The sequence below is a fragment of the Brienomyrus brachyistius genome, unplaced genomic scaffold (genome assembly GCF_023856365.1).
Source record: "Brienomyrus brachyistius isolate T26 unplaced genomic scaffold, BBRACH_0.4 scaffold85, whole genome shotgun sequence".
Taxonomy (NCBI): domain Eukaryota; kingdom Metazoa; phylum Chordata; class Actinopteri; order Osteoglossiformes; family Mormyridae; genus Brienomyrus; species Brienomyrus brachyistius.
Window position 1 is genome coordinate 626,960 of NW_026042360.1, and position 26,610 is coordinate 653,569.

General features: G+C 46.7%; 1 protein-coding gene across 2 annotated transcripts; it reads left to right on the forward strand.

Moving 5' to 3' along the window:
• The first annotated feature begins 2,055 nt into the window (after positions 1 to 2,055).
• Positions 2,056 to 26,610, forward strand: pafah1b1a (platelet-activating factor acetylhydrolase 1b, regulatory subunit 1a). 2 transcript variants are annotated; one of them, XM_049003624.1, is made up of 11 exons: positions 2,056 to 2,269; positions 7,589 to 7,821; positions 15,085 to 15,169; positions 16,996 to 17,070; positions 17,434 to 17,640; positions 18,941 to 19,109; positions 20,518 to 20,620; positions 21,000 to 21,228; positions 23,883 to 23,984; positions 24,076 to 24,232; positions 24,793 to 26,610. In XM_049003624.1, exons 2-11 carry the CDS (start codon positions 7,790 to 7,792, stop codon positions 24,864 to 24,866), a joined length of 1,233 nt encoding a protein of 410 aa, XP_048859581.1. In that variant the 5' UTR covers positions 2,056 to 2,269; positions 7,589 to 7,789; the 3' UTR covers positions 24,867 to 26,610. The 2 variants fall into 2 exon arrangements, with proteins under 2 accessions (XP_048859581.1, XP_048859582.1); XM_049003625.1 differs by lacking the exon at positions 2,056 to 2,269 and adding an exon at positions 2,366 to 2,465.

Sequence of the window (26,610 nt, forward strand, 5' to 3'; positions counted from 1 at the left end):
ACTGCATGAAAAACAATTTGCTGTCAACGTTGTTTAGATGTGTTTAGTATTGTACTGCTTTATTTGGTGCTAGGGTGTAAACTGCGCAATAACAAAATCGTAGTGTATTTTGTACCCATAAAACCAGATCACAAAGCATCTTTATGTGGTTTAAATTTTATTAGGGTAAACATTTTTAAATTGAAGAGTAATTGTCAATGTGTATCTAATAATTGTATATACAAAGCAAACAGTATTAAAATATAATTTTAACAAGTGAGGCGCAACATCATGTAAGTACGCTAATTTTCTTTGAAAGCTGGAAATTTGGTTGTGGAATGTTCGAGTGTATGCAGAATGCCGTCATTTTGAAAATGAATATCTGGCGACGTTTTGTTCTACCTTGTCATGTAAATTGATTTGCTGGGAGGGTGGCGGCGATCTTTTGGGGACTTTATGAATTGAATATATTTCTGACGTGTATACAGGATCTCTCTTCATGAAGGAAATATCCACAAAAATACCTCTGCTTGTCATTTGGTGTTATCGGGTATATCCGGTCAGTGTTAGTTTGTTAACCATCAACGCAAGAGGTCTCTTATCCATGTTTGTCAGCTCCCCCCCCCCCAACCCCACTGTCATGTTTGTCACACTCCAACACATGCAGATATCCCATTTTTATTCTGAAATAGGTGACCACCTCCTCCCCCAACCTCTCTCCCCCGCCCTCTCACAGGACTGGGAAGATAAATGTCGAATTTCTTTGCAGCCTCAGCGTGATTGTACAGTTGCTGTTGCTGATACTATTTCCACAACAACCTGAACTACACAGTGTGCAGCTGCCCCCTGTCGGTATTTCCCCCCCTACAGGAAAGGACAGCTATTTGCGTGGGGGCACTTTGACACTTCGACAATGCCTCCGTGATCCTTGTTGGCTGCTGACAAACGCACAAGTGAAATCTTTACCCCATCAGATATCTGACGTGTTTTTTTTACAGTGTCCCTAATGCTTTTGTTTCCCTGTGATTATGTAGCCAGTGTGTTGCTTTCTCAAATAACACCTTATATATATTAAATATATATATAATTTTTTTTTTTTTTTTTTTTGGGGGGGGGGGGGGGGACCTGACAACGTTTTTGTATTAAACAAATTAGCAAAGCAACACTGGTTTGGATTTTTTAAATGTTAAATCTTTCATAAGAAAAAAAAATGCTTTTAAGCCGCACTAAAGATAATTTTACTGGTTAAATATGTTGATGTAAACACCAATTTCGATTTTATTTAAGCTTCGTGTGTTATGTGATCTTACACTTTTATAATCATTTGTCTACGCTGATGCACATACACCCGGACTTATAAAGTGCTGTCTATTTTACCAGTTATGATATCCTGCATTTTACGTTTCTGAAATGTAAATTTCCTATTTAACCAAATTATTTACAAAACACTTAATGCAAACACCGATGAATAAGGTGTTTATCTTTAAGAGTACCACAGAATTAAAACTTTTAATCAAAATAAGTGTGATAAGCAAATTAAACAAATTTACTTTGCATTCTGCACACGAATTATAACCACAGATTAACCCCTAAAACCACTTCAGATTTATGTGTCATCATATTTTTCTTGATGCAGATAGTGTATATATTATGACAAATGATGCCTTGGTCAAAATCGATTTAAATTCAAACCCATCAAAGAAAATGCAAACATTTTCAAATAATATTCTGCACCACAAATATACTACTAAACTGAATTACTGTGTTTTTATGCGACATCAGTCTTGTATATAAATGTCGCATGAAGAGCTCTTAGAAAATGATGGATTTTGTTTTGCCATTGTGCTAACCCACGTAGGTGAAGTGTGGTGTAAACGTCATGCCGAGCTGCAACTCATCCGGGAAAAAATAGCTGTAAACACCGGTCATCTTTGGGGTACAAATTCGGGAAAATGCGTACATTAAAAAATACATCATTTCACCACGTCCAACGTAGCGCGGGCATGCGTGCGGCCGTTTGTTCGCGCAGGAGATTTTAAAAAAACAATTTCGTGGTTAAGCGGTGCAGTGTGCGCGCGTGGCTGTCAGTCTGGTCCGCGCGTCTCCAGTGCGCATGCCCGCCGTGTGAAGGCGAATGCGGTACAGAAGATCAGTGCGGGGGGAGAAGCTGAGGCGCTTAGCCGAGAGCTGGAGTCTCAGTCTATAGGACGAAAAGGAGAAACTAGGCTGCTCTTCGCTGTATGTCACTGTCGGATTCAGCGGAGGAGACGGCGGGCCACTTCGTAGTGCGGTAAGGCTCACTCCGGACTGCTTGGCGGTGGCGGGTTTTTGCCGTTTGGGGACGCGAAGCAGCGAGGCTGGCGGAGTGGCTATAAAATTTTGCGCCTCCGCTCGCTGTCTCAAAATGGCGGACAGGCCGTTGGAGCCGCGACCTGCCGCTAGCTGTTAGCTTGTTTGCTAGTTGTTTTGGAAACGCTGGGAGGAAGGTAAGCGGGACCGGTCCGCGCTTTCTTCAGGTTGACGGCAGTTGCCAGCACGGCTGAATATCTCTGCTACTTTTTAACCATCGAGTTCATTTCATTAAGCCGCTGGCTATTTATCGTAGGCTAGCCGGCGACACGGACAGGTAGCGTTAGAGGTACGCCGACCTTAGCCGTGTGCAGTGATGCGGTCGCCCGCGGCGCGATTAGCCTGCAAGTCTCCGTCACCAGCCTGAGATTTAGCCCACTGACGCTGCCGGCGTAGGCGGGCGTCGTCCTCCCGGGGTGCGGACCGGAATGTAGGTCAGTGTTGCTAAAGCCGCGGGTGAACCGAAGCCGCCGGTTGGGCTGTCATTCGCAGAGGCTGGGCGTTGCGCAAAGGGGCGTCGTATTAGTTTTCCTCCAGATCCGAAGTTAAAGCCTTTCCAGCATAAAATGAGTTTGTCGGGCCGCTTGGGCGTCTAATGGCGGCTTTGGGCTGACCGAAGTGTAGTGGGGGGTCTTTCTGCTGTCAGTGCACCGTTTTAATAGTTTGGGTTTGTGTGTAGTGTTTTTTACCTTAAGGTCGTACATATTGCGGCTTGGGAATATTACAGTCCAAGCAGCCGAAGGAGCGCGTTGCAGCTGACAGGTTAGCCGGATAACAGGCTAACGGAGCCCGTGGCCACCGTGGCGAAGCCCCGGCTTTCCGTTAGCCGGCTCCGCACCTGTAGCCAAGAATCGGGTGTGGTATTTCTGGCTTGAAATTCAGCCTCGGGGTGGGCTTTTATGGGCGCTCCTCCATAAGCGCGCAGCAAAACGACCGGTTGACGATGACTTTCAAATCGGATTGAGCTAGCTGTCGTTAGCGTTACTCCCGACCTTGAAATGTTCTCTTAAAACGACGAGGTGGAGCATCCTATTGGTGAAATTACGGTGCAGTTAGGTATAAAGCGTATGTCATAATCGGCAAATACTCACGCTTGCAGTTTATATAAATGACGATGGAATGCTTTAAGGGTGGAGTCTTTCAGAACACGTTAGCCTTTTTAATAAAACATTGTGGTGTCACTGGATGTTTTAATGTGTTCAAATCTATGCTTGATACATATCACCCAGTTAAATTTAATCTGATCCGGATGCGTAGCCCTTGACGTTTAGAATTTTCTTTTCGTCCGAATATTATTCCGACTTTATTCGCAGGACGTGGAAATGTAATACCGTTTTTGTGGCGTAAGCAGAGGCGTTTGTTTTGGAAAGAGGTTAGGGTAGGGACAGCCTGTTTACCGTTCCACAGCTGATACCTGATACACAGCCTTTTGTTAACGTCCTTAGTTTTGATCTGTATCGATAACCAGTGTATTCGCCTACGGTTTTACTGATCACCCTTTGCCATTTTTACAGTAATAAGGGTGGAGCCAGTCAGCAGGGTGCACTGGAAGGGAGGGAGGGGTCTGCTGATAGTCCGTTTTCTTCGGTTGTTTATTGAATCTGAATTTCATCGGAACCAATCGGTTGTGGTGCGTTAAGGTGTCCTAAGGTATGAAGCCACCAAAAATCTCCCATACAGTGCTGTCCATGGTACCCATTTCGGCTTTATACATGTTCTGCCGCCCGGTATAATATTCTCCTCTACTGTGACTTTGCAAGACGTAAATGCGAGGCAGCTAATGCTACCGAAAGGTATTTAAAACATTATGACACGTGATAATTACGTATATTCCTGTGGGATTGCAGATTTTATGTCAGCGTTGTGCCATATTTACATTGAAGTAATAACGGCCAACCAGTTAACCTTTTATGCATGAATACCTTCTACAAAGCTGGTTTATTTGAAAGGGACGTTAAAGTGTGTACTGGCCCAGATAGTCTATTTTTCAATTTTCTTAATCCTCATTTGAGGAAGCTTGCCATCCGTTTTTTTCTGAAGTAAATAGAGCTGGTTTAATCTTCTAGGAGTCGTCATTGTCAAAAGAACCTTACCATTTGATCAGAAACTCATTTCAGTTGTATGTTTAATGCATTTTTTACCAGTTTATTTGAAGGTGATTGGCTTCTTTGCATTTCCAGAGCCATGTTTTGGTCCTATCTACTGTGATAGTCTTCATGTGTCAAGTTGTCTTCATGTGGCATGAAGTTTTTAATGATTCTGAATGATTGTTTTTTTTGTTTATCATAAGGTATTATGTACCATGTTTTCTAATCTCAGTAGTTAGTATTGTCGATATTTTGTAGGCAGTGATCTTAAGAAGCTTGGTAGCAGCATGGATCTGTTTCTACCCTCACAGCACACTGGAGCTGCTGGGTGTTTTTACATTTTCCTGCCTGATGTGGCTGAACATGATGTTTGCCACTGTCTCTGTAGTGGTCGACACTGTTTGGCATTCAGGCACAGTAACCTCGGATGCCAGCAGTGTTGGCATGGTGGCATCTGTCCTTGAGATTTCAACCCTTCAAATGACACTGGGATGTGAATTTAGATGAAACCCAGTGTTGGAAATTGTTTCCTTTCTTCCTTTTTGTGTTTTTTTTGTAAAGCCTGCCGAGCTTGGAATGTTTCTACTGGTGTAGAGCCTGATCATCGCCACCTTTTCTGTTAGAAATCCACGAGTGTGCCGAATACCTTTCATTACAGTTCAGTAAGGTGTGTATATGGAGTTGTTGGACAGAGTACTTTAAAATCAGACAAAAGCTGTACTGCCGAATGAGATCTGCACTCAGCAGAACCATTCACTGTAATAAGGCCTGGGAGGATAAAATTTGCTTGTTAATAATACCTGGCAATGATCCTATTGTTTCACAGATACATTGCAGTCCAGTCGTAGAGCATCTCAGAACTCACTGCATTTTCATAAAGACAGTGTGACAAGGGAAATTAGCTTGTTGCCTTACTACCTTTTTCCAATTATCATAAAGGATAATGTTTTCTTTTGTCTTAATTGTGCCACTTGAAATATGCGAATATGGTTGTAAAGTGTTGAAGAAGAAAGAGAACATTTTTTCATGTTTTAGTGTAGCCTCTTTTCAGTACCCAAATGTGTTTTGTGGTGCTAATTTGCACATCAAAAATGTATTTTGTAGTTTACATCTTTTTTTCCATACACTACTCCACAAAGGTCTATTATTCTACTCATATACATGTAAGTGTGTTCTGTTTCCCCCCTGCCTGCTAGCCATTTCTGCATTTTTTCGGTTAAATTCAGGGAGAGAATTATACTATAGAGGATAAAGTACTGAAACACCCAAGCTGGAAGCATTTGCACAAGGTGTCATACATTAATTATGAAATTCTATATGGGTATGCATGCTTTACTGGCTTTGTATAGAAGTGAAATTTCAGCACCTTTGGCTCTTATCGAGTGCTTCTAGATAGTCCATTTCTAATCATGTCTGCGTCTGACAGGTTTTCTTCCAGTATTTGGAGCTGACATGTTTTCAGCTGCACTGGATAATCACTGCTGGACTCGTTCTCCTGGGCTTTGTGGTTTGCCAGCAGACGGTTGCTAAGTTGTTTCTCCCCACCCGTTTCTGGAGCAGTGCTGCCATCAGGGATCTGTGTATTGTGGGTTACCAGGCGGAGTGTGGTGATAGTAAAATGCCAGATTGCAGAATGTGGCCGGTAGGAGCCTGTGTGCTTTGAGGTAATCGCAGAAGCCAAGGTCGCATGTATATTACATTTTAATAAGATCATTTTCCCTAATTGAACTTTGATTTGGGACTCACAGCAGTTCATACCACCTCACGTGTAAGTGCTCTTGTATTCTGTGTTTGGCCAGTCGTTATTCTTTGTGTTGTCTTTGCAGTTATATCCCAGCAACAGCTGCTGCAATTGATCATCCGTCAAGATAACAAAAGGTGTGACCAGAGTGGGAAATGTGTGTACTCTGAAGTGTGCAAGAATAGTGGTGCAAGAATTCTGGTTTTTATGCCATTCGTGGGTGTGTTGATATTGGGGCATTTGTAACCACTGTCCTTAAGCCCTTAGGACTGTTAGCTGGGGCTGTCTTTTTCCATATGGTGGACTTCGGCAAATCCTGAGGGCGGTACAGTCTTGGGGGAGTTTGATTTGAATGAAATTTTCATAATGCACTATGCTCTTAGCATTCCGACCTCAATGTTCCTGGAATTCAAAGAACAGTCAGATGGGATTTTTTTCCATCCAGATGTTACTGCTTTTTCAGTCCCATTTAATCAAAAATAGGAAATAAAACGTGTTTATAATCAGGAGTGTTGGTAGGTGCATTGGCAGCAGTTCTGCTTTCTGCCTTCTGTTGGGTGTAGTCTTGTGTTCTTGTCACGAGCTGGTTTACTGATGTCAGTGTTCAAAGGTCAGGTGATGAAGTGAGACCCTTATCTGCATGTAATGTCATTTTGAACAAAAGCATCAAGTCCATTCTCAGTAAGGAGCTACTTCACCTGCTCTTCATTTTGTAGCAGAGTATTCCTGCATTATGAGGATTGTGTCTTAGGAACATCTCCTGATCTTTTGTCTTTGTGTATCCAGAACTGTGCTTTTTCCCTTGTGGGAGGTGGCTGCGTTTTTGCCTAGTAAGTGCTCCTGGGAGGTCTTGAATCCCTGTCACAGTCACAGTGTCTTTGAGCCCCTGCTGTGCCCTTCGCTTTCCTCTATGATGCCTGCAGCTTTGTTTGCTGTTGATTGTTCTTCTCACTCCACAATGACAATCAGAGCAATGGTCACCTGCAGCTGTCATCAGACTGTTGTTTCTACTATTCTGTAGAAGCCCAGTCTAACTTGTATTGTCCTTGTCCCCCTTCCTCAAATTTGATCTCTTTGTGTTTTTGGTAGTAATTAAGAATGTTGCTCCATAATAAAATGCAACATAAAATTATATTTTTCTACTCTGTGGTCAGGTTTTAATTTATATGTATTTTATATACGGTATTCTCCTTAATACAGAGGATGAGCCTATGGTCTCAGTCATGAGTTAAATGTAAACCAATTACATCACAGCCCTGATGCCTGATGAAAACTGACAGGAAATACAGTAGTTGTTGGGGTTCTGATTAAAGGTTTTTTGAGCACAGGAAGTAGCGTTTAGCCCACATGCGGTTCTGTTGTGCCCATGTGTTCAGTCTCTTTCTCTGTCTCTCTCTCTCTCTCTTCCCATTCCCCCCACCCCTTCCACTAGATGAAGTGAAAGTGTATGTTATTGGATGTTCGCAAGCCACCTGCAAGTCTTGTTCCCGGAGTTTGCGTACGTGCGTGGAGAGCCCCCAAGTGGAGGACCACCCTCCCCCCTGTAAGCCGGAGCTCAGCGTTGGACCTGTGACCTCCTCATAGGGCAGAAAGTGCATCGGCACCCCAGCCTTGCCCCAACCTCACAGCCGCCATGGTGCTGTCACAAAGACAACGAGACGAGCTGTGAGTGGCCTTGTCATGCCTTGTCCCTTCTCCCGCACACACCCCTTTCCTTGTCACGTCTGTCTTGAAGTAAGTTTGGTCTTTTTTACATGACCTCCTTGCCAGAGTGGAATGAATCCTTTTATTAATATGATCATTTCGCTGGTGCTAATTTTGTGTCATTTTAATTAAAATACTTGGTGCTTTATCAGTATTCTTTTAATCTTAAAGAGGTATTTAAGTCCCCAGTTGTCATTTCTGTCATCCTGCAGAACCCCAGCTAGATCTACCTTAAGATAAATTTAAATGAGTTTTGTGTCTTAAAGGGAGTATAAAATGGTAAAGCCATTTGTCACTTATCTGTCTTGGGGTTTTTATTATGACAGTTAATAGGAAATCACCTCTGTTAATTGTTGCTTAGTCATTTTTATAGAGCTAATCTGAAGAATGGGTTCAAATGAAAAGAATGATTAACTGAGTGTAGAGCTGCTTTTTTTTAAAGGAAACACTTTGCAGTTGGTTGGTTTACGGAGAGTGATTCAAATTTAGGGTAGATGAATGAGGGGATTTTTCCTTTATAAATAGTGTTTTACATGACGGCCTATTAGTTTCTGGATTCATTAAATTAGGATCTTCAGCATCACCATTTTCACCTGCAAACTAAAATTCTGTTTAATTATACCATCAAATCAAAGTTAGAGGCTACAAGATATTGCCTAAATGTTTTCCAGTATTGATTCTGGCTCGGCCTTGTCCTTGTGTGACTAAGACTGAAAGAACACAAATGTCTGCAGGTAGCCTCGTAAATAGATTCTGTAAGATCACAGCATCCAAGGGTCAGTTATTAGACATAACCTAGCTGTCTATCAGCCTAGAAATTATTAGCTAAAGGATGGCTGACAGGACAGATTTTGAGTTGGCGGAGTCCTCCCTGTAATGCCAAGCTGTAATCATTGAGATTGGTAAAGAGAGCCTACGGTGCTTTACACAAAGTAATTAACCCTTGATTCATCTAGATTAGAGCTTTAATCATGCCCATGTCAAACACATTGTGGGGTGCTGTTTGAGGATAGATTTGCCAGTGGTTTGATTACATCTGTAACCCTTCAGGCTAAAGATCAGATGTGACACAGGCCAAATGTGTTTAACATTTAATTAGTTTTAGTATGCCTTTGCATCAACATTTGCTTTGTGTGCCCAGGAGAAGTACAGTACATGGTTAGATGAGGGAATTGTTTTTTCTTTGATTTGGGTGAGTTTAATGAATAGCTAGCCCAGAGAACCTTGGCAGCTGCAAGGTAGTCTTCTGCCATCAGTCTATGTCTTAACATGCAAGGTAAAAAAAAAAAGAAGTTATTTAACATGTATGTTTTATTAAGCGACTTTACTATCTCTGGTAAAGTTGTACTTCAGAGATTTCCATCTGTTTTCACTTCGTTAATGGGAAAGGATGGTTTCCCCCAATTGTCACTTACATGGCTTGTCAGGGCTGACATTTAAACAAAGCAACACTTTGCAGGTGACTGTTGCATGAGTGACTTGTGTAGCAGAGACTGTCATGAAATTTAACATCTGTTGCAATTATAAAATTAGAAAACACTGCTGATGTCCTGGGCCTTTGGCAAATACTGGCTAGTGTAAATCCTGGCCTGAGCAGCCATCTTGAGTTGTGACTTTTAAAACAATGGATGAAGGAAAATGGTGACGTTGACCAGCTGACTGCTCAGCTCAATGCTTCTTTCTTTGCCTCTTAACAAGCAGAATACAAATGCTTTCATTCAGTGGTTTGGTCTTGTTCTGGGAGTGTGTTTGTAGATGTCATGCTCTTTGCTTTGCCTGCTATTCTGTGCGGAAGCTTGAATCTGAAATGGACCTGCCCAGTCTTCTGGAGCGACAGCTCCAGGTCATGAGTGTGTTGACATTTGTATCATGTAACTGGCGTGAAAACGGAAGAATACAAACAGCCATGGCAAATTGTAGATGGTGAGATTCGGGAACTTCTGTCAGTCGTGCTGTAAACAAAACAGCGATCTCCACGGCGTACTTTTTTTGTCATCGTGCCCCGCCTCCTGCATGCTCTACCCAAGCACCGCCCCCTCCTCTAAACCAACCAGATTATTTCTAGTAGGTGTAAATGCGTCTGACATGGACAGTCTCCCAGTTGTGTACCATCTGTGAAAGAGCATCCAAGCACCAAGTATGAAAAATGTACAGACGTGGCTCTTTAGACAACGTCCGGAGTCAGTGTGTGAAAACAGCTTAAATGTCCTCTAATGTGTTTGGGGTGCCGCCATTCAAATTTTTAGGGCAGACTGGAGGACAACATCAGTTTCCCTGAACTCTTTTATCCATAGATCATATAAAAGTGAATGGATTTTTATGTGTTTAGGGGGTCCATCTGAAAGCATGGAGAGACTACAGTATACCATTCCGGCCTGTGCTTTACTGCACTGGTCGCAGGGGATTCTGCATGACACGCAGGATATGAACTTACAGAAGCTGCCTACCGGAGATGAAGATAAAGTTAGAGGAAATGCCTTTGTTGGGGACCAACGACCGTAGATTTTTTTTTAACCTGTTAGTTTCCTGCATTTCTGTGTTTTTTTTCTGGGATTGCTTCCCAACAAGGTGTGTCTGTGTCAGGCATGCAGGTTTTAGTGTTTTCATACACTTGGGTCTTTGGGTATAGGCAGGGTTTTGCGGTCTGGCGCCTCTGTGCATCTGTCAGTCTGGAGACTTTGGTTAATGTGCAGTGTTTGCATGTACGCAATGTGGAGGTGAATATGCTAATACTCCTGTCAGGTTAGACTGTAGAGGCCCATTTCTAGTTTACTGGGCAAGGAGTACCAGGCTGGGCTGGCAGTGGGGTGCCCTCCACCATGGCAAAGTTAATCACGGCCTGTCAAACCAATGGCGCGATGAGCCTTCTGTTCTTATTCAAACTGGTTTCAAAGCCGGTTCTGTCAGCCTGGAGAGACAGCAGCCTAGCTGGGTGTATGTGGGCCTTTTGCACTTGGCAAATGCCTTCACAGCCAAATGTTCAATCAGATTCATTGCCCTCTCTGTTCTTATGCAAATGTTTTTGTACTATTTTGCTGCTGAACAGTAGAAAAGAAAAGCATCTGTGTTCAGGTCACATTCCTACTCTTTCGGTCTCCTATCTTGTTTCGAATGACTGTAAAAGACTCACAGGTAATGTGTCACTGTGTAGCTGATGTGTAAGAACCAAACTGGACCCTGAAAAGCCCAGTAACTTGTGTGTCGGTGGCTTGGGGCTGCCTGGTCAGCACGGCCTTTGAAAGACGCACCGGATCTCATTAACGCCGCTGTCTATAGCTCCATGCGGTGACAGCTGGCAGTGCTGTCACATGCTGAGAAAACACACGGGACCTGGGCCGTGTGCCTGGGAGGCGCACTCCCATCCGCATCATTTGGCCCCTGTGGTTGTCACGGTAACCAGCCCGCTTGTGGACCATGAGAATAGGCTGGCTCTCTAGCCAGTGGATGACGGAGCTTAGATGCTCTTAAGAAGATGGGTGGTTTCTCCTGCTGTCTATAGTAAGGCTCCTGCCACCCTGCAAAATGTCCTCACTAATCTGTTTCCAACAGAAAATCAGTTTTACTTGCACCCCCCCCCCCATCAACGTCTTATGATGTTAAGTCACACTTCACATTAAAGAGCCCATCTTTTGTAAAATGGATAAGTCCTCTTGGGTTAATGCCTGCATAATATGCTCTCAGAGACAGCTCTGGAAATGGCTGAAATGGATGTAAAACCCCTGTATAGAGTTTTCTTTCTCCTTATTTGCACAGCAGCCTTTTAAGGAGGGACTGTAGATTAATCGGTGCTAATGCTGGTACACAGATGTGGGTGTCAGCAGTGTAGCAAAGAAAAGGTTAGAACATGACAGGTCTCTCTTTTCCAAGCTGGTGCAAATGCCTCTATATTCTGGTAGTTCAATGTGTACTGGTGTAGTTCTCTTTTGCACCAAGTATGGGTTTGGAGAGAAAGCAGCATTTTAGGGAAGTTTCTAACGGGAACTTGTGGCTAATATGCTGTTCTGGCAGATATTTTTGGAAGGTAATGGAGTGGTGTTTGCATTTCCCAGATGAGCTGGATCCTCCCTCTGCACATCTGCAGATTTGGGCCCTTCCAGGAATCCCTTTATGAGAGGCTGACTTTGTCCTGAACACGTGCTCATGCACTGTGATCTCAAATTGTCCCACATGCACTGTGAAGAATCTTCACTCTGCTTTTGTGAGCCCCTTGTGCTATGGAAAGACTGTCTAAATGACAAGATAGATGCTGGGAATCAATAAAGACAGGAGTAATAATTTTGTTACTTAAGACCCTCCTGCGCTTGACTTCCCATTATAGTCTATGATATGCAGGGTTTTTAGGGGATTTAAAAAAAAATATAGTTTCCTTCCCAGCCTTGCTGCTTTTAAAGCAAATGCTTAGCATCCTTTAAATTTCTTGGCAGGAGATAACATTCTCCTCCAGCCATGCCTCTCGTCAGGTGCACTTCGCCAGCAGAAATGGCTTTCATGGAACTTTGGCAAGTAAGCCATTCTTCCTGGTTCGGCTTTTCCCCCTCCCTGCAGGTCGTTGCATTCACAACCAGGAGAACAGACCCCATTAAATGATGTCATGGTCTGAATATATTGAGAGATGCTGCTTTTGGAGCGTTTGTTCCTTTTAGGGGATTGAGCTAAATATGCAGCCTTGAAATGGCTGTGAAGCAGAGAAGCGTAGAGTGAGAGTTGGCGCAGAATAAGAGCTGGGGAATTTTAAAGTCACCCCGCTGTTAATGATTGTTGAGATGGCAATGAAACGTGTAATTTTGGAAGCAGCCCTTCTTGGGGTTGTGGAGTCGCGGCTGGCCGCTTTGTGTTGGGCAGCATCGAGCTGATAACTCTCTGTGTGCTGTGCTGTGGTACAACCAGGGCCGGGAGCACTAGCGCACGCTCCGTGGGGAGAGATGAGGTAATGCTGCGTCTCCGGACACCCACTGGCGGCGTCGCCCCCTCGTCTGTGCAGCGCCTGGAAAGACCACGTGGCCACAGTCTGACCTGCTCTCACTCCTGTGCCCAGTTCCTCTAGCCTTCAGGTTGACCGTGAGCTGTGTGATTGAGTCAGTAAGGGCCGGCTGCAGGTGTCTGTCTATTTCACTGATTTAATATTTCAATAATTGAACTGCCATTTTCATACTGAATTCCATAATAAGATTCCAAAATAAGATGTGTGTGGTTCTAGACTACAGGAGTTGATATAAATATCATACCTCCTTTTGGATTATTCTGAATAACTAAAGCTCTATCAGGGTTCAGGGTGAAGTACCTCACTCAGTGCTGTTGATAACATACTAATTGCTTTGTGGAATAAATAGAATGATAGAGAGGGTGACTTATCTGGTTCCTGATTGGGGGTTGGTCTAATTCTTAGGGGCACTTGCATTTTGATTGGCTGCCTCCTGATCGAAAGGCTGTTGATGATAACTATGATGGCGGCTGGGCTTCTGAGAGCTTTGTCCGTATGTTTCTTGGTACACCTCCATCCTGGCTACAGCTTGCTCCTTGTAATGTCTGCCCACTCGTTTGTTCAGATTTTTTTCCCCCTTCTTCCCTGGGCTAACTGTGTGTTGGTCTCCATGGAAACCAGAAATATAGCCGCACATGTACAATGTATCTGTGGGTCATTTAATTTTTTCCTTTATTCTGCTATATGCTGTGTCTCCCCATCCAGCTGTGGTACCTCAGCCAGGTTTTTTAACTGCGGTAATTCAGGGTTTTCGCCTTTTTGGCAGACGATATAACACATGGCTTGAGGTGCTTTTGTTTGCCCTCCTCCAGCACTCGGACTTCCCTTTCACATGGTGGTAATCTGTCTCAGTATCTGGCAACCTGGTAACGCAGTTGGAGTCTGAGTGTGGTAGCAGATTGGGGGGGGGGGTGTGTGTGTCTCGGCCTGCCCAGCTCCACAGCTTTGTTTGCATGTGGAGTGCGGCCAGTAGCACTGGGGGTGGGTCTCCAACCCTGATGTCCAGGACGGCCACGCTAAAAGACACTGAAACGAAATGGCTCCATTAGGACTTAAAATAGGCTTTAGATACTGTGAAATGTGAATCTTCCTCTCTCATCCTTCAGTTTGTGCCAGAAGGGTGAAGAGAGAATCAAGCCACACTGGATGCTCTGATACATGGATTTTTTTTAAAGTTCAGTCTGCCTCTGTGTCCTTAAGCTCTTCATGTGTTGTTGTCTCCCTGTAGGAAGCAGTGCTTCTTCTGTTTTGCTCTCACGTGTTTGCCTTTTATATTTGTTCCTTCTCCAAATCTGTGTTCTGTCCTGTTTACTTGGTTTAGGTTCATAGATAAGCATTGTGCTTCAAAATAGCCCTCCGATTGGAGGGGGGCCTTCCCACAGTGTTCAGCATGTCACATGGGCGATGACCTTCAGCTAACCTTGGCCATAATCAGATTCAGTTCACTTTCTTTGTCAGTGTGGCGATATGGTGTTGGTTTGCGGGCGAGTGGTCAAGTGGGCCAGGTTGGTGTTTCGGGATGGCTGTGTAGGCAGTCTTGGCTAGTAGCACAACTGGGTGGTAGGAGATCTCACACCCCCAACCTTGAAGTCTAGTTAGCTAAACAAACAAAAAACCGTTAAATAAATGAGTCAGTTGATGATGCTTTTAAAATAGTACCCTAATGATCACAGTGAGTGAGATTGCCCTCTGCGTCTTCCAGCCAATCTTGTGTGACACTGTAATGTGCCGTTTCCGTCTTAAGAGGCTGTAGTAATGAATGATTGGTCCTGCAGGTCCCCTCTGGTCACAGTCGCAGGATGACATGGGGCTCTTTCCTTCTACGCACTTTGTGCTTATTCTGTATTAAGCACAGACCTTCTACTTCCAGACTACCCTCCTACTTCCTCCAAACAGTAGACCTCCTACTTCCAGACTCTATCTTTGGATTTTCAGTTTCGTTTTTTTAAATGATTTTTTGGGTTTCCTGTTTATCCTGCCTTCAGGATATGCTTTTCTTTTTTAATTTCATGAAGGTGGCTTGACAGAATTGGGTGCTTGACTGTTGCCAAAATGCAGTGCAACTTCATGTTATTCTGCAGACTTGTTCCTGTGAGAAGAGTGACTGCCTGAACGTGTCACATCCGTCTTTGTCCTTGAGTTTGGTTTTGTTCTCCTTTCATATAGTCGGTTAATTCCTGACTAATGACTTTTACTTTACTAGACAGTATCAAGGGGACTAATTTAACTCTTTTGTTTTCCAGAAATCGAGCAATAGCCGATTATCTTCGTTCCAATGGATATGAGGAAGCGTATTCGGTGTTCAAGAAGGAGGCCGAGTTAGACATGGTAAGTCTGGCCCGCCTCAGACAGCTTCACACAATGCACTCTAATTGGACGTTCCTCGTTGATTGACGTGGACGGCGTGAACGTGACAGGATGAATGTGCCCTTGGTGGTGTTGATGAAGAGCGCTAATTCCGACGACACGGGCGACAGTGTGGCCGCGAGCTTTGTTTTGACAGATCTGAGAGGCGAAGCTGAATGGAGGCGTGCTGCTCCGCTCCTGCAGAGGGAGCTGGCCTCAGACAAAGGGCCCCCTTTAAGTCGCAGGCCTGGCTGCACTTCTCCGTGTTTCCTTGCTGCTCCTCTTTGTCTGCAGGCATGTTTCAGGCATTGGTTTCCTCCCTGGTGGAAACACACTGAATAATAGATGGAGCAGGCGTGCGTCATGCGAAGGTGTGCTTCTGTGCGAGCCTTTCACGCTATTTTTAAATTGTTCTTCATGCATTTACTCAAATGGATTTCCGTCGCGTTAGTATCTCTCTACACGCTAAATGTGCGTCTTTGCAAAGTCTGCATTTCCAGCCGGGATGCTCGGCCCGCTGTAGGTGGTTCTGAAGGCCTGGAGGCAGGAGCGGAGCGTCGCTGGGGTGATGGTCAGTCACGGCATGTTGGTTAGAGGCTGTAAGTGCCTATGTGTGGCACACATTAGGAGCATAGCCTAGCAGATGGCAGAAGGATGCAGCCTCTGTCGTCTCTCCTCAACAGCCCCCCCCCCCCCCCCCCCAGCCACACCGTGATCCCAGTCACAGCTGCACTGCCGCTTTGTGATGGGATCGCACATGCAGCTCTGTCTTCCATGTGCCTGCTTGGAGTTCCCTCAGCTTTGGCTTCGCACTGCTGGGACAGCTAGCTGTGTGATGTGACGTCTAAACCCCCCTCCCCTGCCGGCCCGTGGCCTTGTGAGCAGAAGCTGTCTGCCTGTGGCCTGCCTGTCAGCCTCGCTCATGTTTCCTCACTCGTATAAATAAATAAATGAGTAGAACAGCCTGGTTTGGGAGGGTGGATCTGATGGGTGAGGCAGCGTGTGGCTGTCGCTGATTAGCACATTAAAGGCTGAGCACAGGTGCTGTACACAGCTGCAGGTGCCCCGCCGCTGTAACCCGAATTGACCCCTGGGGGGCAGCGCACTGCCCCTGCCGCTCTGTCTGCTGGAGCCTGACCCGTTCCCCTGGAAACTGACTCAAGTGGATGCTAATTGTTCCATATTAAACCGAATAGCTGCTTTTTCAGTTTAAACTGTCAAGCATTTATGGTGTCCCCTACTGCGAATAAGTGCTTCACTTTCACTGACTTAGACTGAAACACCTGATTTAAACCATGGTCACGAACTGTGTGAGGCTCATTCCAGGGTTCACCTTCGCATGGCAAGTCACACGTGTTCTGTGTGTGTGTGCGTGTGTGTGTGCGTGTGTGTGTGCGTGTGTGTGTGCGTGTGTGTGTGTGTGTGTGTGTGCGTGTGCGTGTGCGTGCGTGCGTGCGTGCGTGCGTGGTTGGGTGGGTGCTACCAAACCACTGCTGTCCGAGCGTGTCAGACACCTTGATGGTAATGTTTTTTTCCCAGTCTACTGTTCTTATAATTGTAATCATTGTAAGCTCTCCTTGAATGCAGGAGATTAACCCATGTGAAAGGATTAAACCCTGAGTTATGGCTGCCCCCCTGCTGTCCTGTGTATGGCCTGCTATCTTGCTGGAGGCTGGACTTCCCAAGCTAACTTATTGGAAGGATTCAGGACATTGTCCCTTTGTTTTTGCAGGAGAGAGGAAATTCTGCTGTTTAAAATGACAGCTTCGAGTTCTCATTGTTCATATTCATCTTTCTGGGTCTGGCAGAACGAAGAACTGGATAAGAAGTATGCCGGCCTTTTGGAAAAGAAATGGACTTCAGTCATCAGATTGCAAAAGAAGGTTTGTACATTCTGTCCCGACAGTGTGTGGCCATCATCTGGCGTCGGTGGTTAGACCTGACCAAAGTCTTTTTGCGTCAGTGTGATTCCCTCCGTGGTGAATAGTAAAAGCACATGCCGTTTTACAAATGTGTTCTGCTCAGCTCTGCCCCCTCCAGGGCCGTCACAGCTGCCCAGAGCACGGCATGAAATAATTAGCAGTGGTCAAAGCAGTATTAACAATGCGTTGGTTCTCCTATAATTAAGGAGACAAAATTAGCACTGATTACGCCTCATGTATGCTTTCGTTAATATCAGCCGGTGGTGTGTATATATATGTCTGTCGACGTCACTTGGTTAATGGTCCCTGCTGTCTGTCACACAGGTAATGGAACTGGAATCTAAGCTAAATGAAGCCAAGGAGGAAATCACCTTAGGTGGTCCCATCGGCCAGAAGAGAGACCCCAAAGAATGGATCCCGCGGCCCCCTGAGAAGTACGCCCTGAGCGGTCACAGAAGTCCTGTGACCCGCGTCATCTTCCACCCCGTCTTCAGCGTCATGGTCTCCGCCTCGGAGGACGCCACAATAAAGGTGAGTCCACGTGCCTGATCTTGACGCTTGAGTGGTCTTTAACTGGAAACAGGGACCTTTCTCCATCTGGGGCCTGGCTCCCCTTCACCCTCTGGATGTTTCATCGGCCCCTGCCTCCTGCACCGCAGCCTTGCACCGCAGGGACACGCTCCGCCGCAATCGATCAAAACATACTCCCGACTCCTTCATCTACCTGCTCCCCCCTCTCCTCGTTTTTGCCTATTTTTATAAGCAGCCCCGCACTGGCAGAGAGGCGTCCCAGTTTGGAATAAACATTTTCCTGGATGATTTATTCATAGAAGCAAAAAAAAAAATGGGGGGGGCGGCGTTTTGCTTCCAGCCTGCTTTTGGCTGTGGTCCCGCTGGAGGACCCACTGGCTTTACCGTGAATCCATCTTCCGCTCGAGTGCCAACAGCCAAAGTAGCCAACCCGGGGCAGACGGGGGAGGGGCGGGTTAAAGCCCCTCCTCGGTGTCCCACTTTCCGGCGCCGCCAGTCTTGTTTGCGTTCCCAGCACTCCTGTCGGGCCGGGCCGCAGGTGCTTGGCCGGGGCGTGTGTGTGCATGAATACGCACCTTGGTGGTTAACGCGAGCCTCCGTGCATCTGACAGTAATATTCCTTGCAGTGCAGCTCACTCTGCTGCTGACCCTCCCTTCCCAGTCACCTTGAACAGTCCACCTTGCCTTTGTTCTGATCAGCAGATGTCGTCCTCGGCGCATTGCAGGGTGGTTCTTCAGCAGGCGAGGCGGTCGCGGCCTCTAGATTCCCATTTCTGTGGACAGCAGATACTCTGTGCTGGTGCTCCGGAGCCTCGCCAACCTGCCTGAAAATGAATAATCATTTTTTTTTTTTTGTCTTTTTTCCCGCCCTTCTCCAGGCCTGTGCTGTGAGCAGTGCTTTAATCCAGTCTCCGACACATCATCAGCTTCATAATGTCGTTATTTCCAGGCTCAGTGTACTATGGGAAATGACCCACTTCTGGGTTTCTCCCGTGGGGTGTCGTGTTTCAGGACTCCTTTAACAGTCTGACAGGTGTCTGATGCACGTTCGCCGCCCTGATCTATTTTGCCATGGTAACATTTGCACAGAGAGGCTTCCGATTCATGCCCATCTGCCTTGTCTGCTAGTCTGAACCTGCCTTCCGCAAGCTGTGCCTGCACTCTGCTTGACTGGCTGTCCATGACAGCAGCAGACTGGCCCTGGGGGGGGGGTGCGCAAATTGAGAGGGGGGGGGGGGGGGGGGACAAATGCGGGCTTGAGACTGAACGCTGGGCTGTCCTGCTCCTCCCTCCCCGTCAGGTGTGGGACTACGAGACGGGGGACTTCGAGCGGACGCTGAAGGGCCACACGGACTCCGTGCAGGACATCTCCTTCGACCAGACCGGCAAGCTACTGGCATCCTGCTCCGCTGACATGACCATCAAGCTCTGGGACTTTCAGGGCTTCGAGTGCATCCGGACCATGCATGGTGAGAGGGTGGAGCCTACAGATATGGGTGTTGTCAGTGGGCGGGGTGCAGTACTCAAGGTGTACGAGGTAGCAGGTGCTGCTCATTAACACGTTAGGCATGGCGCAAATCCAGGGAGAGCTGACAGTCTGCTTTCCGATTCACGCCGAGCGCGTTTGCTCTCTCCACGTGACACGTGAGCTTGGTCGTTTGGGGACAGCTTCTGCAGGCTGGCCCCTCCTCTCGCCCCAGGCTGCTGGAATCTGTTCTATTAGAAGAGAAATTATTAGCTGGCTTTATCATTCACGTTGGCTCTGAGGAAGATTGCGACGCCTGTGGTTATTTGGGAGATGGCTGTGTGCTCCCGTGTGAAGCCTATCGAGCCTCCGCCAGTGGCTCCGTAAAATTCTAATTGCTTCGCGAATTGCCGCAGCATATCTAATAACGCCGCTCGTGGCTGTGAGGATGCAGCGGCGTCAAAGGGAGGGGTTTACGTTGGAGCTGTCTGGGTCGTGAGGCTGTGCCAGCCTGCATTTGTATTGGGCTGTTAACGGGCGGTGAGAGGCATGGGGGACTGCCTGTCTGTGAAGCTGCCATCGCAGTGGCCATTGCAGTGGCAAACACTTCTGCTAGTTAGAAACAGACTGTGGAAGCCTTAATGCAGCAAATCTGGATTTTTCAAAAAAAAAACATTTAATCCATTCTGACATTTGTTATGCCCCATTGAATAAAATGGTGTGTATTCACTGAGCAGAGGGGGCGTGAAGACCGGCAAAATTAGCATGGGGGATTATTTTGCGCCTTCCGTGTGTTCCCCTCTTCCCGGAGAGTCTGGCCTGCGCGCCGTAGTCCTCCTGGAATCGCCGCACACTCCCTGCGCAGATTGGCTGCTTTGGCAGGGGATTATGAGATTTGGATGGCAGTTTAATCATCCCTCCCTGAGACGCGATAACATTCTGTGGGCCTCAGCTCATCTTAAAGCCTGCTTTTTACCGCCTGTTTACCGTTCTATCAGACCTTCAGCCGCTTAAAAATGGCAGCCTGTGTAATTAGCTTTTTTTCCCTCTTAGAACAAAGAGGTCCATGACAAATAGGGGGGGTTCTATTTATTTAATTGCCTAATTTATTTAAATCACTTTTGTGGTCTTAATCATTTATCAAGTGGCTCTCTAGTTAAAAGGCGCGTGATCTTAGAACCTCCAATCTGGCATTCTGTTCCCTTCCCTCCCGGTGATGGGTCGTTTTCCATCCTTGTCACATGCTGCCACCTGTCAGCGCAATAATTTAGTGACGATTCATATGTTCTCCTTCACTGCAGATCCTGGTTTGTAAATAAGTTTTCTATTGTAATATTTCTTTGCCACAGGGAGGTCACATGGTCTGCAGCGTCCTGTTTGTACATTTATCCCTTTGTGCTTCTGTTTTTTAGGACACGACCACAATGTTTCTTCAGTAGCCATCATGCCTAATGGGGACCACATAGTGTCTGCTTCAAGGGACAAAACCATGAAGATGTGGGAGGTTGCGACTGGGTAAGCAGGACAGCCCTCCGGGCCGCCTGGCTGTGTGTCAGTGCCGCGTGAGCAGCAGTGCGTCGTCACACCCAGCTTTACCCAGCCGTGTGCTCGCTGTTCCCCAGCCCCCACCCCGGTCCCTGGGGTCTTAGCACTTATTTTCTGCTCCAGTTCCCAGTGAACTCCGGCCTCTAGAGAGAGTAAACAAGCCTCTCCTTCAGAGCTTTGTCCTGGGGATTAGTGGCGGTACCCTGTTTTATGAATAGAGTAACATGGAGGGAGGGAGATTTTAGGGGTTTATTTTTAAACCCATTTGCTTTGGCCTGTTGTCCAGTGGATTGACAGATCAGCCCCCCTCCCTGAAGAGCATCTCCCCCCCACCCCGCCTCTTCTCCAGGTACTGCGTGAAGACTTTCACGGGCCACAGAGAGTGGGTGCGCATGGTGCGACCCAACCAAGACGGCTCGCTGATCGCCAGCAGCTCCAATGACCAGACGGTGCGCGTGTGGGTGACCGCCACCAAGGAGTGCAAGGCGGAGTTGAGGGAGCACGAGCACGTGGTGGAGTGCATCTCCTGGGCCCCCGAGAGTGCTCACCCCACCATCTTGGATGCCACGGGGTCAGAGGTCAGAGATAGTGCAGGGCGCCGTGACCCTCGTCTCTTGGCTGATTTAGCTTTCAGCTGAAATCATGCTTGTATGGTCGAGTAGTTGAATGTGTGCTGCTTTTGGATGGTGAGGTGTTGGTGGCTGTATCTATAGCCAGTGTGCCAAAAAACCCATAACCTTAATTCATAATCGGGGCTTATTAGGTGTCATCGGTTATTTAGTTCTCAGGCCGTGCTGAGGAGCGGCCTTTTCCGCTCAGTCAGAGCAGAACATTAATCTAATCAAACGGAGCTCGGTGTTCTTCCCAGCGAGTGGCTCGCGGCCCCGCTTGGAACCACGTCACCTTTCAGTGACCAACACGCCCTTTTCGTCGAGGTGACAGTCACTGGTTTGCCGCTTTTACGGGCTCTGTTTTAGATGTTTAGAACAACAACAACAACAACAAATTTATTTTTATATAGCGCATTATCACATTACATTGTCTCAAAGCGCTTTACAGTATCCTCACCCAAAGCCCCCAGTGAGTAAGCCATAGGCGACAGTGGCAAGGAAAAACTCCCTAGAAGGAAGAAACCTTGAGAGGGACCAGACTCAAAGGGGAAGCCCATCCTCCAGGGGCCGGCAGGGATAGTCAAATAGAGAGAGGAGAGCAAGGAAGATAAGCCAATGCCGAAGCCGAGTCTTCTTCCAATTGCCAGGCAACCAGAGGTAAGGCAGCGGGTCATACATGGAAGATCAGAACGGCGAGCTGGATGCAGGGACGTCACTGGTGGTGGTCGGGTGTGCTGGATATCTTGATAGATTGAGGTCTCCAGGCATCACCCCCAGGAGGAGTAGGGGAAATAAAATGTACAATTAGGCATAGTAGAGGAGGCTATTGGCAGTGCTAAAAGCTAGGTGAGTACAATATGAAGTGCAATCTGCAAGCTCCGGCAGATATGGCTATGGCAGCATCAGTAGGAGGGAGAGGCAAGTGGGAATGCCGGCATGGGGAGTCCCTGAAATGTCAGCACTCCAGTTCCACAAGAGATTGCAAAGCTAGAGTGACAGCACTGACAATCCAGTTCATCCAAAGCCAATGGCACCGATCCCCACCCAGCTCTACACCTCACACTACAGGTCTGCCTGGGAGTGAAGAGTTAGCTAGGGCTAGAACTAGTGTCCCTATACGCTAAACTAAACAGGTGTGTTTTTAGTCTGGACTTGAATATTGAGAGTGAACCTGAAACCCGCACATCCGGTGGAAGACCATTCCACAGCAGAGGAGCTTTGTAGGAGAAAGCTCTGCAGCCTGCCGAATCATTTCGTCCATCTTGATGTCTGGCTAGTTGATCTGTTAATTCTGTCAGGGGGTCATTTATCAGAAGGTAGAGTGTACATTATAGACAAAGGATTGAGATTATACAGTCAAGAAGGGAAGTTGGCTGTTCGGTGACTCTTCAGTCTTTGTTGTGACTTTGGTGAGAGTGAGGTGCTCGCGGCAGCAGGAGGGGATTCTCTCATCCTGTCCCTGGTGTCCTTTTAACTTCACAAGCTTGTAACCTCTCTGAAATATTTCACTCACTTTTGACAGATGTATGCTGCTGTGTGCCATCAGCATAACAGTGCTTATGGCAGCCATACTGGCTGATAGTGCCCCTTCAGGGCCTGCATGTGTAAGTATACAGCTCTGCAAAACACTCTTCCGACTAGTAGTTTCCACCATGTGCTGACATCAGATCTAAACCAGGAAAGCGTTTGTCTGCTGAGACTGTGGCTTCTTGGTCTAACATATGACTGAACACCCACCATCATGCCACGCCTTCTGGAGGGTGGATGTGTCTTTGTGTGATTCCTGATAAAAATGTGTGGATCCACAATAGATAATGTTTGGGCATTCACTCTGCCCTTGGTCTTGGGCACAGTATGGTACCTGGTAGATAATTGTGTGTATCGCAGGCCGCTCGTATGGTTCGGATAGGTGGAGGCTGTCAGTAATGAGTATGTATACAAACTCTCGCTGTAGAGGACTGGCTGCATCCTGTAGACGTTCACTTGCAGTTTATCGAGTTTGGTCCCTAGCTTTTGATCATTCGCTGTGGGATTCCCCTTTACAGCATCAGATTTACTGAAGAAATAAGGTTATCCTGCACATTACATCGGGGGAGTATGTTGACCTCGCTGTAGATGGCAAGCCAAACCATAAAGGACTGTCTTTCAAGCTGAGATGAAATGGGTCGAATGCTGCCGAGTGCCATTTACCCATCCAGCTGATTGAGATTAGATGGCTGTTAATCATCCTTGTAAGAGACTCTTTCAAGCCGGTCGTTTGTATGGAGCCCCTTTGGGTCTGCAGCTGTCTGTTTGAAGTCTGAGTTTCAGACATGACAGCAGTGTGATGAGTGGAGCCTTTATCGAAATGTGTATCTAACAGCCTCTTCATCAGGTGAATAAGCCTGTGTGTGTGTGTGTGTGTGTGTGTGTGTGTGTGTGTGTGTGGGAGATTCCCCATTTCTCGCACTCTCTCTGAAATGTTTAAACACAAACAGCAGAAGGGAAGATGTCAGGCTGCCGTTGTGGATCAAATCCCTCTCTGGGATGTGATGCTGCATCAGGCCTTATTTACTAGGTGTGGCACAGTTGGGTCAGGCACCTTCCTGCATGCTCTCACGTCACTTGTATCCCTCCCCCAGACTAAGAAGAGCGGGAAGCCCGGCCCCTTCCTGCTATCAGGCTCCAGGGACAAAACCATCAAGATGTGGGACATCAGCACTGGCATGTGCCTTATGACGCTGGTGAGTGGTCAACCTGGGAGCGGGGGGTGGGGTGTCTGCCTGGGCGGAGCTCGCCATTCTGTGTGTGACCCGGCTGCCCCCTGCGTCTCAGGTCGGCCATGATAACTGGGTGCGCGGCGTGATATTCCACCCCGGCGGGAAGTTTATCGTGAGCTGTGCCGACGACAAGACCCTGCGCATCTGGGACTACAAGAACAAACGCTGCATGAAGACCCTGTCTGCCCACGAGCACTTCGTTACCTCTCTGGGTGAGCGCGGGACGGAGGGCCGATGCTGAAGTGTGTGTGTGTGTGTGTGTGTGTCAGAGCAGACTGGCGCCCCCTCTGGCTCAGTCTGGCCCAGCGGTCTCTGGAGGGGCGCTGGTGCTGAGAGCCGCTTTCTGGCAGCGCTGAGGTTCACCCAGTTCATGCTGTGTCCCGCGGCGACTTGCACTTCTTTGGGGGGCTCTGGCCCTTCCCAGATCCCAGCATGCGCTGGATGTGGGGCTTTTTTTCCAGGATCAAGGCTAAGGATCTCTCCAGGGTCGATGCTCTGTCAATCTGAAGCTCTTTACTGCTGCGTGTTTTATAATATGTAGTGAGTACCTGCCCCCAGTCACAATAAATGGAGGCTAAGAGCAACATGTGTTCTGTAAGGCACTTTCAAGTTGCTTATAAATAGCCGTTTTCAAGTTCACAGGAGGAGGGTTTTGGTTATGCTTCCCTTAACTGACAGATGAACACAGTTCATTGTTCTCCAGCTCACTTTTGCCTCATCATGCGGTTTGTGATCCAGTTCTGTCTAATTTTTTGTTCTCTCTCTCCCTCAGATTTCCACAAGACGGGTCCCTATGTGGTGACGGGGAGCGTAGATCAAACAGTAAAAGTGTGGGAATGTCGCTGATGTTCTCACCTGCAGGACCTCCACGCCCCGCCCCTTCCGCCATTTCCTCTGGATGCACTCAGTTACCATGGTTACTATCCATCGAGCTCTGTTTAAATAACTATTGTCCTTTTATGTAAATTATTCTGGATGTAGATTGAGCTATTAAATGTTACACAAAAAAGTATTGCATGGTGAATCCAAAATTGTATACTGTAAATTTCCATAACATTGTTTAGAAGTACCACAGGTTTAACACAGGCTAGAGCTTCAGCTAGCCTGACCAACTGAAGGTTGGTGTCATCTGGGTGAAAAGTAGGCCACTAAATCCATAATTTAATGACGGTGTCCTTCTCGTCAGATTTATTTTGTCTTTTTTTTTTATTTAGGTTTTTCTTTTCTTTTTTTTTTCCTTCCACTGTCGTCGTCTGTTGGTGCCTCGCTTGGTGACCTTTTCGAGGAGGAATTCAAAGCGAGAACTTTAATTCCTTGGTGCAGATTTCAATGTCTGTGAGGCTCGTTGTTGGAATACTCTGTGTGACATCACTTCTGAAGTGTGCTGACCATTCTCTTGTGAAAGTCGACGATGTATTAATGGGCGCCACTGAGAACCTGTTTCAGAACTGTTGTCATGAAAGCGCGGGGGAACACACATTGGGCTCTTGTCATGCCAAGTCAGGCTGGGATAATACACTCCTGCTTTCCAAGAATTGGACCTGGAACTGTAATCTCCAGTGGCTCCATTAGCTAGCTGCTAGAGCAGGCACCATTTGGGTGAAATCGCCGTCCTCCAGTAAGCTTCAAAGTTTCTTTAATGAAATTCACTAAATTCAGAGCAGTTGCACTCGCACGCTGTGTTCACTGACACCGAGTCCCTCTCAAGCACTGGGCAGATTGGAACCTACAGCACTTATGAATCTGTTTTTTTTTTCTCCTTTTCCTTATTCGGTTGGATGGCTTGCTTTTTTCTCTGCGGTTCATCTCTTCTGTGCTGGTTTGATTCGCAGAGATCAGGTGCCCTATTGGTTCAGCGCCGTCTGGCAGCTGGGCCCTGGACAGAGGCAGGAGTAGCCATGTCGTGTTTGGCTAGCTATTGTCACATGTGCTGTTGGACTGTGCCCACAAATGTATATCATGACAAGCGTCCAATGTGTGCACCCACAGCGGTTGCCTGTGTAAGGGGATGTGCAAAGATCTGTGCTGGAAGAATATGGAAAAAGGGTAAAATCACATTGGAGAAAAAGTGGTTTTGTAAAAAAAAAAAAAAAATTAAAAATGTACGTGGCACTTATCCTTAATGATAAGGGGCGAATCTTGACCAACAGGTTTTTAAAATGGATTTAGCACCAAAATGGAGTAGGTGACTTCTGACGGTCTTAGCCGGGGCTTATGGCCCCAGCAGCCATGCCTGCCTGGGGGAGGGCTTACTCAGGTGCGCAGAGGTGAGGGCTCTCCCCCAGTGTACACAAACGGGCCCGTAACTCCTGTATTGAGCTGATCTAGTTTGACTAATGGATATTAGAAAGATTGGTTTAAATAAACTGTTGTTACTGGCATATTCACTGCTCTAAAATTCCTTGTCACTGAACTGACAGGAAAAGATTCCAATCAACTTGCACATCCCTGCTCTTGTTAAATCTTTGGTCGTGCCTGGCCGAGGATTTAAGCAATCGGAAATGAAGCGCATACGCCGATACCATTTTAATTAGCCTTTTTCCTTAAAATGCAATTATATAATAAAGAATTCCACTGCTTAACCAACCTA